Source organism: Rhagoletis pomonella, unplaced genomic scaffold (assembly GCF_013731165.1).
Source record: "Rhagoletis pomonella isolate Grant_MI unplaced genomic scaffold, Rhpom_1.0 Rhpom_scaffold_00005, whole genome shotgun sequence".
NCBI classification, from domain to species: Eukaryota; Metazoa; Arthropoda; class Insecta; order Diptera; family Tephritidae; genus Rhagoletis; species Rhagoletis pomonella.
The window spans coordinates 38579477-38596111 of NW_023458559.1; the positions used below are offsets into that span (position 1 = coordinate 38579477).

The window sequence follows — 16635 nt, forward strand, 5'->3', positions numbered from 1 at the left end:
TTATTTTATTTTATTTTATTTTATTTTATTTTATTTTATTTTATTTTGTTTTGTTTGATTTAATTTTACTTCTGTTTATTTTCTTCAATTTCATTTCATTTTATTTGAATTCATTTCGCTTCACTTCTTTTAGTTCACTTCAATGATTTTTTTTCATTTTTGTCATTTCAATTAATGTGTTAAATTTCTTTCCTAAGGAAATTTGAGTTTGAATTCGTACTCCTACTCATTCTTGTCCTCATGTTGGTGTTTGTATTCGCATTCGCATTCGTATTTGTATTCCCTTTGGCGTTTTCATATTCAAATTGAGGCTCGTATTTGTATTTGCATTCACATTCGCATTCGAAATCATTTTTCGGATTCGAATTTATAGTTGCATTTGTGTTCGAATTCCTATCTGATTCGTATTCGTATTTGTACTGATATTTGTATTCGTATTAACATTCGGTTGATATTCGTATTGAAATAAGGCTTGGTACTTATTTTAATGTAGATTTGCATTGCTATTTAAATACGAATTTGTATTCATACTTGTATGCGTACTCGCGTTCGTACTTACATATATTGGTATACGTATTAGCATTCGCATTAGCATTTAGTCTGGCAATCGTTTTCGCACTAAAATTTGTACTCAAGTCGTATTCATATATGTACTCGTGTTTGCATTCGTATTCATATTCGTATTCATATTCATATTCATGTTTATGTTAATATTCATATTCATGTTCGTATTCCTATTCCTTTTCATTGTATATTCATATTCATGTTCATTTTCTTATTACTACTTATATTCATATTCTTACTCTCATTCATATTCATATTCATAGTCATTTCCATATACACTTGTGGTCAGCTGATTAAGTCCAGTGACATTTTGCCTAGTTTCTTTTGTTTATTTAATGTTCAAAATTCAACGAAATTTAACATTTGCACTCAAAAATTTTAACCTTGTTAAAGTTTGTTGAATTTTCATAATTTTTGTACGAAGTTTGAAATGTTTATTAGGTAAAGCGCTGGAGTTTTATAAAAAATAGCAACATTAAATAAGCAAAAAAGAAAAGTAGCCAAAAGTAGTCAAAATGTCACTTCACTTAATGAGCTGACCACAAGGGTGCATATTCATATTCATATTATTATTAATAGTCATAATCATATTCGTATTCGTACAGGTATTTATAATAGTATATTCGCATTTACATCTATTTTTTGCATTTCTCTTTCTGTCACCATATGTTTCGCACTTACACCGATTGAATTAATTTTGCTCCACTCGAACTAAATTGCTCTCTTCAGCTCCTTCTGCTATCCCATCTTCCGTTTTTAATTTTCGACTCCTTTTTTCATTTTTTTTTTTTCATTTTAATAATGCATATTTTCCTTCTCCGCACCACTAGTTTCTTATTTCCGCGCTTCCGGCCGAATTTCCGACACCTCGCCTGTGACTCTTCGTCGCGCCTTCCTTCCTTCCTTCCGCCATTGCCAACTTCCTTCCGGTGGAGTGCGTTGCCGGCGTCTGCTCGCTTGCTTTGTGAAATGAAAGGAATTTCTTTTATGAATAAATTCATACTAACACATGTAAACATATATATACATACATGCATATATCTAATACCAATTTGCGTAAGTATGCAGCGTGTGACTCAGTTGCTCCATATACGCAAATTGACTTTCTTTCTAGTAGTTCAGCCAACAAAACACAGGCACTTATCTGTCTAAACACACGCACATCATATCAGCTACAAACTCTATACAAACACGCACACACTTACATAGGTATTTATCTTATTGCTTTTAAGCTAAAATTTTTCCACTTTATAAATTTTCATACAAAATTTGATATCTTCTCGGGCACTTCTGGCACTTGTGCTCTTTAATTCGCCGCTGCCTTAACTGGCCCTGCACTATGGGGAGAGTGGTGGCGTCCTCTACTTTAAATCTTCACATATTTTTGGCTGCTTATTCATCTTAAATTTGGTTCACGCTTCGTGGTTGCCTTTTTCCTGCACGGATTTTGTTGCCATCATCATTCTCTTAGCCTTGTATTTTATATCTTCTCATTCTTGACCACACACACAGGCGCACAGATTTCTTTAAGTGGCATAAATAAAATACCGTCTTGGCGCTCATTTTTCCTTCTTCATGTAATCCCTGACGTATTTTTTTTTTTGTCTGTTTGTTGACTTGGCAGCTCATTTTGCTGCAGCTGAATTTGATTTATCTTCCAATCGCTTAAGTATTCACTTGTGCACTCGTGTAGAGTCAGCGGTTTATATTTGGGGAGATTTTGTTGTCCTTGTTCATTTCGTGGCACACATTAAATGCGGTTAATTAAATTTATTAAACGCCCATTTTTTACTTGGGTTTGACACTCTGAAGCTTCCATTCAAATTATTTTCCTTTGTTTTCGATATTTTCTTAACTTATGCTCAGAGTGAAATGCTGGTTAATGAAATGAGTTAATTGGGTGAACAAATTCAGACAAAGGAAAGTCTAAAATTTATTCAAGAATAATTTTTGTATATGTAATTTAATTTTGCTTTGCCGCTTTTATAAATAGAATTCTCTGCATGGCACGGTGATGAAATTTCTCTTGCAGAAGCTACGATCGTTAAAGAGGATATCCAAAAAACTAAATTTGCCTGAGAGCCCATACTCCTCAGTACTTAGTGGTATTGCGGGTCTATCCACTTAGTAATTATAAGTCTCAGGAAAATCCCTAAAATGCTTCCGGCCTCACATCGACTGACGATGAGAATTTCCTATTTTCTAAGCTTTCCAACGATATGTAATTTGTAAGGGGCGAGGGAAAAAGCACTACAAGTTTTTCATAATAGAACGCACACGGGTCCGCCTTGCATTTTTGTCGACAATAATACAAGTTTACTAAATTTTCCGATCTGCGACAGTTTTATATGCATTCTGATGTTAAATTTTCCGCCGAAAAAAAATTAAGAGATTAGAATAGTTTTTGAGATATACCCGAATATAGCAATTTTCTTTAGACATGGTTGGTCAACCGCGTAATTTTTGTATGAGCTTTATGAAGAATTTTTTGCTTTTTTCGGGTTTTGAGATCTAAAAAAAGTGCACTGACTTAATTAAGATTTTCTTTGAATGTAGTTGGCCAATCTTCAACACGATTATCCAACTAGCTAATAAGTTTGCCTACTTTTCAACAAAAGTTCCAATAAAGTTTACTTTCAATACAAACATGTGTATAGTTCCTAAATGATAATTTTTTTTTGTACGTATAACAACGAAAAAAGGTGCCACATAAAAAATTAACATTTTGATATTTTAAGGCTCGCCCTAATGTATGTATTACATATGTGAATATTTTTATTTATTATATAATTTTGGTGGACGCCTTTATTTTGTACAAAATAAAGGGATGCCTCACGACTTCGGTATTTTAAGGACCACCCTAATATATGTACATATACACAAAATATACCTAGTCTTTCATGGAATTAAATTTAGATATCCTTTGCCAGTAATTTTTCCTTTGAATTTCTACATACGAATATGTTCGTTGACAAAAATGCACATTCATATTCCCATCTCTCTTTCACCAAACCAAATTAACAAATCCGATTGCATTTTTCTAATCAATACCTATTCTTATTAAAATTTTATTTTGCAGGCTGAAGCAATGAAAAATTAAATCAACCGAAACGGGCTTTTATGTGAAAGATTTTTTTTTCACAAAACCAATTAATGCTACGATTGTGAAAGCTCTGCGTCAAAGCAGCATATAAAAGGGGAAATTCAAAGAAGCGATAAAAGTAAATGCAATTGCAGTATAACTGTAAGTGCGGACGTGAAAGAGGAAAAGCCAATAAAACGCCAAAGACTTCAAAACAGAAAAACGGAAAAGAGTGCGAGGAGCAAAAACACCAACAAGCGCAATTTCAAGTGAGCTGCAGTGAAAAAGTAATTAAAAACGAACTTTAACCCAAATAGTGCAGTGAAGCAGCGACGCGACAGAGAAGGTGGGCGCCGACACGACCTACACACATGGCACATATGCACGCTGAAGGAGGAATGGACGAGTATATATGTATATGTATGTATGTACAGTTAAGCGCAACAAACTTAAATACAATTTAGGAAGAAGCATTAAAAAGCGGCAACAACAAAGGTTTAGCAAACATTTGAAAATCATTGAAGTTAGCGTTGAGAAAAAAAAAACAGCACGAAGTGTGCTGGAAAAAAGTTGTAACCCAAAGAAAAAAGGCAGAAAACAAGTAAAGTGCTTAAATAAGTTCTTTGTAGGTGTATGTGTATGGAAATTCTAGCGCCAGAGCGTATGTGTAGTAGTGTAGTCGAAGTAGCAGCAAAGAGGCGTAAGCGGCCAGGCGGCATAATAAAGACGGAGCGAAAACAAAAGCAAAAACAAAAACTGGATTACTGTAAAAAGCAAGTGCAACAGCAAAACCGAATAACAGCAACAAGATGCAGAAGGAAAATAATTCGACAGCGGAGAATTGCCAATTTGTGGGGCCATACCGTCTGGAGAAGACGCTGGGCAAAGGACAAACGGGTGAGTGAATTTATGTATAAGAGGGCACAAATGTGCATAAAAAACAATGAAAGAGTAGTAAAGTGGAGGGTAGAATAAAAAGGGGCAAAAAGAAGGAGTGGAGAGTTCAATACATATGTATGTGCCATAAACATATTTAGGCACAAACACACAACATACACAAGCTTACATACTTATGTACGTATGCAATGAACTGTGAAAATACTCAGCACTGTGCCAATTACACATGCATAAGCAGTACGTCCGTTGGGAAGAAGAACCAATTGACGTACAGACGGCGTGGAATGCTACATAACGACGTCAGACATACAAATTATATTAGAGCGGTTCGCAAGAAAAAGTTGGTGCAAAAAAACATTTATTCGAATATTTGTGTGAAGTGAGAGTCTCGACAACAATTTTTCTTGGACCACCTTAAACCGAATTTATTTATTTTTGGCCACTCTAAATTGAAATTTTTTTTTTTTTTTTAACCACCCTTAAGTTAATTTGTTGCCTCAACTTTGGCACTCGATGCGCGCTTTTCATGAATAATATATTGTTGTAGGGAGCATGACGACTACGCTATTTTCTTCCCATAATTGTTATTCTCAGAATAATGAAAAAATTGCACTGTGGGTGTTATTACTGTGACTACAACAATATATCATTTGATAACAATAGTGTGTCAAAAGCAAAAGTTATGAAAATAAACATATTTTTAGGGTCGTCCAAAAATATATAATAGCCAGTTTTACATTCGATATTTAGGTGCAAAATAATTTTTTTCATTTGAATTTAAAATGAAAACTAACAAAATATAAAACAACACATTTTTCACTTGCTGATGAAAGCGGTAGTTGGAGTGGTTCAGTTTTTCTTTTTTTTATTCTACACATAATCGTCCACATTGGTGTCGTTCCATTTTTTTATAACTATCTACCGACCCGGCCTAATGTGCATACATTTGCACTTATGCAGGCATGGCAACAATCGATTGCTAGCGCTGCATAAATTTCGTATGCATATGAAGTCTAGCACTACTCGTTATTTTATGCGTGTGTGTTTGTGGCATTTGAAACAAACAAAAAAGAACACAAATAAACCATTTTCAATGCCTCCCGTTTGACGCATACGCCTCTTTCTCCTCCTCCTTCTTACCCGCAAACATTCACGTAAATTTATCTTTTCGTCTATTAATGTCTTCTCATTTTTTTGTTTTATAGGTCTGGTTAAGTTGGGCGTGCACTGTGTGCTCGGTCGTAAGGTGGCCATTAAAATAATCAATCGCGAGAAGCTCAGCGAGTCGGTATTAATGAAGGTAAGTGCAGTGGTAGAAAGCGAAGTAGCAAATAACTAAAAAAAAAAACAAACAAACACACAACGATAGATGCTATCTCAGCAAATGGATTGCAATAAGTGGTTTGTAGATCCGCGCCACGAGCGGGTATCGCTGGCGACAGCGATAGTGCAAACGATATAAGTCATTAGCACAGACACGCAGCGGTAACGCTTGGGCGGCGCTTACATTAGTGGCTATTTTTAGTGGCACGATAGGAACATGAAAATTTACTGTTAAACCACTCACTCAAACATATGTACATATCTATATCTGGACATACAACTTAACTTTTAAAAATGTTGCCAAATTAGTGTCACGTATACGCCATGTCGACTTAATGAATTGTGAGAAGGAAAGAAAAAAGACTGTAGATATTGCGCAGCTAAGGTCATCGCAGGCATACATATACCAAGGAGGAAGTTGGCGTTTTTTGGGCTTTAATTAAAAATTGCGTATTGAATGGCTTTACTCGCTCATCGCTTATATGTATAAACGTGGGAAAGTAAAAACTGGGCATCATTTTTTATTCCTACAAAAACAAGGCATAAACTTGTAGTTCAAAAATTGAGCAAAAGTTTTTTGGTGATTTAAAATTATTTTGTTGGTTAAGCAATTGGGTATTTGCAGTCTACTTTACTTTGATAGGTACACATATTTTCCTCAAGATCCAAGCTTATATGTGGACTTGTGGGCATCAGAGAAGTTGCTTTTTGATCTCATTTTGAAAAATTACTAATTTCAAAGAAAAGTGGTGCATATGAAGAAACACCTTGATTATATTCCATTTCTTAGCAAACTACCCGAAAATTATGATTATTATTCTGATTTACTGGAATAGGGACAGTGGCTTTAACAGAGGGAAAGAAGTAGAAGGTTCAATAAAAGCATGCTATTCATTTTAGTTCTACTAACTAACACTTTTGGTTTTGGATACTACATCCTCAACAGTGTTGCCGTTTTAGCCCTTTGGTGGCTAAATTTGGCTACCACATACTTTTTTTGGCCACATAAATTTAAAATTGCCCCTAGCCCTTTTTTTAGCCCTTTTTAGAATTTATTCATACTTGGCATGAAAACGTTGTATATGCTTAATTGGTTTTTTTGCAGTCATGTAAGAGATGAATTTTTAAACTAAGAAAAACTGATATATGTACATATATGTATCGTATGCTCCTTACGCTTTCATCCATACATACTGTAAAAGTGTGGGGCTGTTAACTTATCTGTTAACGATTTAACTATAGTTTAAAATAGATAAGTTCACGGCCCTTAATATGCCAAATTTTTTAAACGACCCATCAAGTCGATTGACCGTCTATGTTCTTGTGGTGTGATTGTACCAGCATACTGGTGTCGTGAGTGGTGAAATTAGCTCAATTTTCTAAGTAAAAAGTATTTTGGCGGAAATTTCTTGCCCTGTATGAGTCAAAGCCGTGTTTGTGGAAGATTACGTTCACGATATTGCAGTTGTGAATTACAAAAAAAAAAACAATGCTTAACAAAATGCTAGAAAAATTATTAAATTTCGGCTCTAATCATTTCGATCTTTCCTCAACCTCATTTTTAAAGAAATAAATATTGTACCAGCATGCTGGTAAGTTATATGCTTCGAGCCTGATGGTACAATCACTTGATGGAACCACCAAGCTGGTGTCGTATGTTTCCCCTTTTATACAAAAAGGTTTTTGGTTGGATAAAATATTAGCTTTTTTCCAGAGTTCATAGTTTTTATATACCATTACTTATTGAAAATGTTTACGTATATACTTATATATGTATATGTAAGTAAAAAATTTTAGCTACTATTTTTAGCCACAACGATTTTTTTAGCTCTTTTTTAGCCCTTTTTTTAATGGAATTTGGCTACCACTAAAAATTATGCGCGGCAACACTGATCCTCAAATCCAATGTATCGAAAAAACTCCTATTCGGCAGACAATTTTACAGGCGCTTTAAAAATTCAAGGACATCTCGCTGCTTACCACTTTATTCGCCGGAAAGAATAACTGCCAATCATCACATCGATTGTCTGACACCCGGACATTGCAAAACATACAATACCAAATATTTTCCAATAAGTTTAGGTCCTGCGAGTAGGACGAACTCTGAAAAAAGTACGACTTTGCTTCGCTATTATCATTTTTACAGCTCCTGTAGTACGAATTGGTGCGTACTTTTGCTGGCATATTCGAACAAAGTAAATAGTCGGTGTGCTCTCTTCATTTTCATCGCTTTCTTTCGAATTTAATCATTCTTAAAAACGATAGCAAAAAGAAACTTCTCTGACACACACAAATCCAGAAATTAGCTTCGGTCTTGAGGAAAGTTGAGTTAGGCGGGCTGTATGTGGATTAAAAAAATATACATAATTTTTTGTCATAAACATAAATTTTTGGTGGCTTACAAATTAAAAAAAAAAAATATTGTAATGAATGCATATATATTTTAGAACATTTGCTGTCTTCATTTTCATCGCTTTCTTTCGAATTTTATCATTCTTAAAAATGATAGCAAAAAGAAACTTCTCTGACACACACAAATCCAGAAATTAGCTTCGGTCTTGAGGAAAGTTGAAGTTAGGCGGATTAAAAAAATATACATAATTTTTTGTCATAAACATAAATTTTTGGTGGCTTACAAATTTAAAAAAAAAATATTGTAATGAATGCATATATATTTTAGAACATTTAAAAACTGGACATAACTTTATGTTCATCTAAAAGCCGGACATAAATCTGATAATTTAAAAGTTGAATATTCTCTTTTTGGGTATTTAAAAACAGAATTTGTGTTATAATCATTCAGAAATGGGACATAAATTCTTCTCATCTAACTTAAAAACGGGACAGATGTACTAGGTTTTAGTGGTCAAAAAACTGGCCATTACATTTCTGGTAAATTATTAACTACTTTTATGGTCGTATAATAACCGGACACAAATTTTGGCCATTTACTGGACATCAAATGTTGGCCATCTATGAACAGAACATAACTCTTTGGTGGTGTAAAAGCTGAATACATATACATTTTTAGTAACTTAAAATCTGGACATAAATTTTTATCCATTTCAAAAAGTTAACATAAAATTTAATATTTTCAAAATTGCCTATAACTTTTTGTTAATTTAAATTAAACTAAAGCTAGTCATAGTTATGACTTAGTCATAAAGATCTTGCCAACAGAGCACATCAGTCACGCTTTGAAGTGTATTTTTTTTGTATATTTTTTGGTTATGTGTGTATTTTCTATGTGGTTTTTTGTGCTTTTTATTTTCCACTTTGTATTTCGTATTGTTTATTTTTTTATATCGATGACTGAGTTGAAGATCGACCTATCTCGGTAGCCAGTTCGAAAACGCCCTATCTCAGAATTTTATTGAAAAACACCCTATGCCAGAATTTGGTTGAAGTACGCCCTCTCAGCATTTGGTATTCTCCATTTTTCATTTGGATCATTGTAGTTATTTCTTATTTCGTATTTGGTGTTTTTCTTTTTCTATTTTGCGTGTTCTTGTATTTTTTTATTTTGTACTCCGTAATTGTGTTTTTTGTTTAGTATTTATATTGTTTGCATATTGATTGATTGCTTGCAGTTCCTTGGATTTGGAAAAATAAATAACCGCGACTATACAACTACATTTTAATTGAATTTTACTCTTCGCAATATTGTTCGCTTTTATGTAGGCAAATCCTTTCATATCAATTTTCTATTGCCTTGAGCATATCGAATAAATATAAGCTTTTCTCCAATTTTTTTATCCCCAATAAACTCCTTTCAACCATCAAACCCATTTATTTTATGTTCAATAAGCCCTACATGCCTACAACAAAAACCACTTCAATTCCCTGCATGGTATTGGTTGCTTATCTACATATGCACATACATAGTTTGTGGATCCATTTCTATTGTTTAGTGTTTTTTTTTCTAAAAAAAAAAAATATATTGTGCGCCCTTTCTTCAATGCATATACTCACTAACTGCTTAAAAGCTGGACGGGCTGCCTGTCGGCCGAAAATCGACTGCCGCACGCAAACTGGTTGAGCGGCCTTTACTCATACACAGCAGTTACGACACACATTCCCACACTTGACCGTGGCTTGTCAGCGATATACATACTTCCACAAACATTTTGAGTTTGACTAGTTTTTCGATTATCGTTTAAATGTTTTGCTTTCATGTGTTTTTTTACTACTAACTTGTACAAGTAAATTCACGTACAATCAAATGTCTGTATGTAGATATGTATGTACAGGTTTGAAGTTATTGTTATTTTCACCCAAAAGCCTAAAGCTTTTGCTGATATTCTCAAGGGTATTGCGCGCATAAAAATTCACAGCAGGGTTGGCTATTTTCGGCTTTGTGTTTAATATTTTTTACTTTTATTTTGGGTTTTTTTTTTTTTTTTTTTTTTTTTTTTTTTTTTTTCTTCTGTGTTTTATAGTTTTTGCTTTGTCTGCATTTTTCCTTTGTTTTTTAATGCTCATAGTATTGTTCGTCGAGCGGTTGCTGGTATGCGAAACGGATATAAATTTTCATTAGTGACACGTGTTGTTCTACAAATATATGTACATACATATGTACCTATGCAGTATAGTTGACTAACAGAAATTGGGTATAACAAAAACGGAACTAAATAAAAGGAAACAAAAAAATGCTAATCGTGGGTTGTCGGGTTGTGTGGGCAGCCAACTTTAATTGGCTATTCAGTTTCTGTTGTACGCCATGGTTATAATATAGCTTCGGAAATGCGGTTAATGACCTTCTGCCCTTATTAAATTTAATTTAAAAAATTCAGGAAGTAAATTTGTAAGTTTTAGTTGCGGAAAATTGCATAGCAGCATTTCAGTGTATGTAGATATATATGGGCGTTGAAGACAGTGGCTTATCATTGGTTTTTGAGACTTTTGCAGTACAAAAAAAAAAAAAATTTGCCAAATGTTTCCGTAGTGATGGTGGCTAAAAAAATGTTCGGCAGCTAGGCGACAGTTTGTTCTAACAACCGACAGATTTGACGTAACATAGTAAGCTTAAAAAGAATATTTTCTATCTGCATTGCTTATTGAGGTCATGCATTTTTTTGGTAGACAGTAAGTGAGAGTATTTGGTAATACTTATAGACATACTTATACTTAAGGAAGGTAATTCGGTGTATACGTTTCAAATTATCTAAAAAAGTGTGGTGTATCGAAAATGGATGAAATCGGAAGGTAACCGCGCCCACCTCTCATATACACTACGATATTTCCGCAAATACTGGATCCCAATTAATGAAAATTAGTATGTTAAGTAGAATTTTGACCTAAAAAAAGGCAATAATAAAAGTTTTAGAAAAAGGGCGTGACACCGCCTACTTATGAAGAATGATGCTTTCTCAAAAGTTGAACAATTTGTACTGAGCAGTGTGGAATCTACATATGGAGAATATTGCTGTCGTAAACAACCCAATCATCGCCTCTTGACCTTATCGCAACAGTAAAATACAATTTTATCAGTTTTTCACCTCGTAGATCTAACATTCAAGAAAAATGCTATGACGAATGAAGAAGTCAAGATAACATCGTCTGATTCATCTAGAAAAAAATAGTTTCCAATCAGGAACAATTTATAAATTTGAATCAGTATTAAAAGCTCTATTAGCCCATACACTCGGCTCTTGATAGACTAGGCTCCCCTGAATTGCTTTTTTTTGTCTATATGCGTTCTTATTGCAAGCCTAAACATTTAGGTACCTTGCATAGAAAGTATTGGATACTTTTTAAATCTGTACCGAGAATTAATCAGTACTCAAAAGTATCGACTCAGCACATCACTAGTACTGAGAGAGTGCCTTTCTTATCACCGTTTGGGCATTATTGAAGTCTCTTTCAATATCCAGAAAGGCGGAAAGTATGTCTGCCCTAAGCTCTAGCGAAAAATTGGTCCATGCTACCTGGAAAGTGGGTGCCTATTAAACATTCAAGGGTTTGCCGCCTAGAGACCTTCCAGGTGCGTCCAATCTGGCCATTACCTTGCGGAGCCTCGACACCTAATTTGTGGTCACCAGCGCTCCACAGATCTCTTTACATTCATCTTTTTGTGAGACCCTCTCGTATTTGTTAAAGCCGGTTCTATATTTGTTCCAGTTTTCCTCACGTCGGCTACGTTTGACTTTGTAGAAGAGTTCTTCGTTCCACCACACCGGCTTGGGCTTTAATTGTGGCCAATATATAGGACAACTCAGCTTGAAACACTTGCTTAGGACCACGTTTAGATGATTAACTGCCCTATCGAAATTATAATTGTCTAATATAACTTCTTCGGTTTCCATGAAAGTTAGTGTACTGGATGCCAATTCAGAGAAATTTTTTCAATCTAATTTAGCTTGTCAATTAAATTGATTTTAAATACCTAAAGTGGTGGCAATGCTCGTTATAAAGATTTTCGACATGAAGCCCATATCGTTTGATACTCATCTTAAAATAATTTACGTAAAGAATATTTTCGAAATAAATCGTTATTGAAGCGCTTTTGTTTGACATTTATATTGTTGTGCTATTTCAGTTCACTTATTAATTAATAGATTTAAAATTTTTACCATTAAGTGGTATTTTCGAAATAAATCGTTTTGCCGCCCTTTCGTTTGAAATCCACGTCATAGTGGTATTTTCTTAATTGATTTCATCTCTTTAAAAAGATGGAAACTCTCATCAAACCATATGCTGTATTTTAAGCGAGGTAATAGCCTATCTGTTCGCTAAATTTCTTTGAAATTCGTGACTTAGTCACTCACTCGCTCAAAAATTGTCAAATTTATAATATCAGTAGGATTCATGATACTATGTATTGTACTAATTTTTTTTTATTTTTATATCCGATATGAAAAAACATAAATTATTGTGTCAAATGTTTTACGAAAAAAAAACTCAACATATTTGGCACACATGCATATTTATAGCGGCTATAGAATTTCAAATATATACTGTAATTAGTCACAATCAATTCCCTTGTTAAACATAATTCAATTTATTCGCATAACACAACCGAACAGCTAATTTTATAAATTTCACCACAAAAAAAATGATATTTACAGCACACCAGCCAATTTCACACAATATCAGTTTAATTAAATACAATCGAAATATGCCTATGCCAACTGCATATAAATTGTTTTGAGTGAGCCTGTAAATAGGCTACATCCCAATAGAGTAGGGGCAAGCAATTCAGCAATTTTAAATGCATATATACAAGTTTATACATGTACATGTGCATAAATATAAGAGTATTTTGTAGTGCGTGTAGAAACGCGTAAATATGAACCTAATTCAAATGCAATTAAATACTAAGCTGGTCTCTATGAAATCACTGGATTAGCTATTGCATATCCCATGAATACTAAAAGTAAAGCACAATCAAATGAAGTTACACAGACCAGTTTGGGTATAATTTTACCACAGAAATAATACTTGCATCACATACTGCACTACCATTTGCTTAATTTTCTTAATTTAACTAATATTCTTTCCTTTCTTCTTTCTCACTTTCTACGTCTCTCCCTTTAAGGTGGAACGTGAAATTGCAATTATGAAATTGATTGATCATCCACATGTCTTGGGATTGAGCGAGGTTTATGAAAATAAGAAATATTTGTATTTAATATTAGAACATGTCTCTGGTGGCGAACTATTCGATTATCTGGTGAAAAAAGGACGACTGACGCCGAAGGAGGCACGTAAATTTTTCCGTCAAATAATCTCAGCGCTGGATTTTTGTCACTCACATTCAATATGGTAAGTGAAATGAATGAATATAGTTGATAAAAGAGTTTTATGTACATTAGGGTGGTCCAAAATAAGTAAAGTCGGAATTTTAATGCTCCCACCCCTTAGGAGTGTTCTATATCGAGAAAATATAAACACCTACTTATTTATTTTTAAATAAAAAAAATATTTAAGAGGTCGCTCAAAGCGCTCAAAGTTTTCCATGTATTTTATAGGGGGGAAAAACAACATTCCGCAGAAATGGTATAGAATTCTTGAAAATCAATATTTTTCGATTGGAGAACTCTAGTTTTCTTCAGAAGACTTTCAATAAAAATATCCAATTGTTTATTTAACTATTTTTTATTACTACAGAGTTTTTATTTATCCCCATTGCATTTTGTGGCATTCTCTTGGGGTTTTAGCGGACATATAAAATATAGTTACTATGAAACAACGGTTATATTAATAATTGGGTATAGTTATTGGGAATCTCCTGAAGAGGAGCAGAGTTTAAATAGCGGCAAATCAGCTGCACTTGATAGTAGTTGGTTGAATAAGGAAAATGAATTAGCAACAAGAGTTTACGGAATGTACATAGCTCAGTGGTTAACGCTTCTGACTTTGAACATTGATTACGCAGGTTCGATCACTGCTGAAGTCTAGAAAAAAGAAGTCTGATGAGGAGATGTGGTGATCTCCGAAATAGTGCTATAACTTCTACCGCTTAGACTTCGTTGCTTATTCAATTTTTCCTAATAAACAATCGTGGTACAAAGCTCAATAAAAATATTACAATATAAAAATTTTAATAAGCCACAATAACATTGACAAATACATAATTGTTTTTTTTTTTTTTTTTCAAATAACTTTGGGAAGTTTTCAAATAGAAATTCCATATTAGAGGTAATGGGAGTTGGCATCAAATACAACATATCTGTGAAGTCGCAAGAGTGTGCCACCAAAGTAAAGAAAATTACAGCATGCTGAATATCTGTCGCAGCTATTTTTTTTTAATTTTTTTCATTTTAAAACTTTGAGATACTTCATATTAACATTAAATGGTGAAAATGTTCTTCTTGCCAAAACAAACCAATCCAGAGTAAGAAATCTAGTGTGCTGGCAAATGAAAGTAAAATACACTAATTTTAAGATGACGCTGATTTGCAAAACAAAAATTCCAATTTTTATTGGAACACTCAAATGGAATTTCATAAAACAATCAATACACTCACAAAACTATGGGCCAAATATAGTAGAGCTGCGTTTTTAGTTTTCCCTCAGACTTTAGGATTTTTTAAACGGACTTTGAAAGATGATTTAATAATTTCAGTGTAAATTAAAGGCCAAATAGGTATTGCAAATGCTCTCTCAATCAATTTTATTGTTTTAAGACAGTAAAGTTTGAAAGACAAAATTCGATTTTGTCGTCGCGTGTATATAATTTTTTTCTTTTTTCAGAAATTAACACTGCCCATATTCAAGGTTAAAATTTTAAAATGACATTTTTAATACCTATTCGTCCACATGCGTAAAAAATGTAATCCTTTTTAACTTTACAAATCTTTCTCTTTCATTTGATACCCATATTTTAAATCTCAATTGCAATGAACTTTTTTCAAAAATTTTGAACTAATCACAAATTTCAAATTTCGAATTCCTTAAAAAAAAATTCTGACGTCCAAGAGAAAACCGGAAAAAGCAGTTTTACTATATTTTTGGTCCCTAGCTTCGCGAATGTAGTGCCTTTTTTATGTGTAAAATTTACTATCGCGCGGTGTTACAGGAGAGCGTTGTTACTACTTTTAAAAATATTTGAATTTTTTGTTTTTTTTACTAGATATTACGTACAAAATACTTTTGCGTAGCGCATACGTTAATTTCGACCAGAAGGAAAAATGCATTGTAACATACGATAAAATATACAGCAAATTTTTATAGATATTTTAGGTACAATATTTTACCAATGTCAATTTCGAAAAATTGCCACATACGATAATTTCGCGCAAAGGGGTCGATATAATGAGAATATACATATGAAAAACGAAGTATCTAGGTTTTTTTCAAATTTTACATAATTTTTCTATATTCTTAATTTTTGTGCAGAACTTCGCTAGTTTTAATTATTTTATTAAATTTTCATATGTTTACATATTTAGTTTAGGCGGTAATCTCCTAGCCACTAAAACTTTGTCACCCAGTTGCGCTGCCAACTAAACTCTTTGGCCCAGCCAATTTGCCACGTCGTCAAGCATTAAATAACTTTTCCGTCTAATCTTCTTGCACCATCTACAAACATGAGCATATTTACATACTTACATACATATATGTGTACATACTTTCTCTTATGCACATCGAAATTCGTAAATTTTTCATCACCTTCCTTTTTTCTTTACTCCACACATTGCAGTCATCGAGATTTGAAACCCGAAAATTTGCTATTGGACGAAAAGAACAACATCAAAATTGCCGACTTCGGAATGGCTTCACTGCAACCGGCCGGTTCAATGTTGGAAACCTCATGTGGATCGCCGCATTATGCATGTCCCGAGGTCATAAGGGTAAGTGTATACTAAACGAACAGCATTCATTCGGTTTGGAAAATCTGTGCAAGCGTTGATGCTGACGATGGCGATAATGATGACACAGTCCATCGCCTAGTGCTTGGTGTTGCTGGTAGTTGAATGCTGTTGGCAATATTTGCAGCTGCAGAGATTTAGGCATACAGATTAGCAACAGCTTCCTGCCAGCCTGCGAGTGAGGCGTATTTGCCCGCAACCAGCCCCCTGCTGTGCACTGTGCTATGCTATTTATGAGCCCTTTGTCCGTTTCGACGATGTTTTAAGTTAAATATTGTCCCGCATAAGCTCACCACTTTTGGCAATAGTTGAAAGCAGGCAGGAAAAGTAACTATGTAAAGTGTAAACAATGCATACATACATATACACGCATACGTATATACATCCATATAAACATAGCGTACTGTGCTACGCGGGCAAGGACAAGTGGCTGTAGTCACTGCAGCATGCTAAATG

At 33.8% G+C, this 16635-nt stretch overlaps 1 protein-coding gene across 1 annotated transcript in view; it reads left to right on the forward strand.

Moving 5' to 3' along the window:
- Nucleotides 1-4194: 4194 nt before the first annotated feature.
- Nucleotides 4195-16635, forward strand: part of LOC118738906 (serine/threonine-protein kinase BRSK1-like) — a gene marked incomplete at its 5' end in the record, with an annotated part of 40557 nt that continues 28116 nt past the window's right edge. Inside the window, 4 exon segments of the mRNA XM_036469952.1 lie at nt 4195-4543; nt 5749-5843; nt 13404-13630; nt 16011-16161. Coding sequence (XP_036325845.1) covers nt 4456-4543; nt 5749-5843; nt 13404-13630; nt 16011-16161 — 561 coding nt within the window.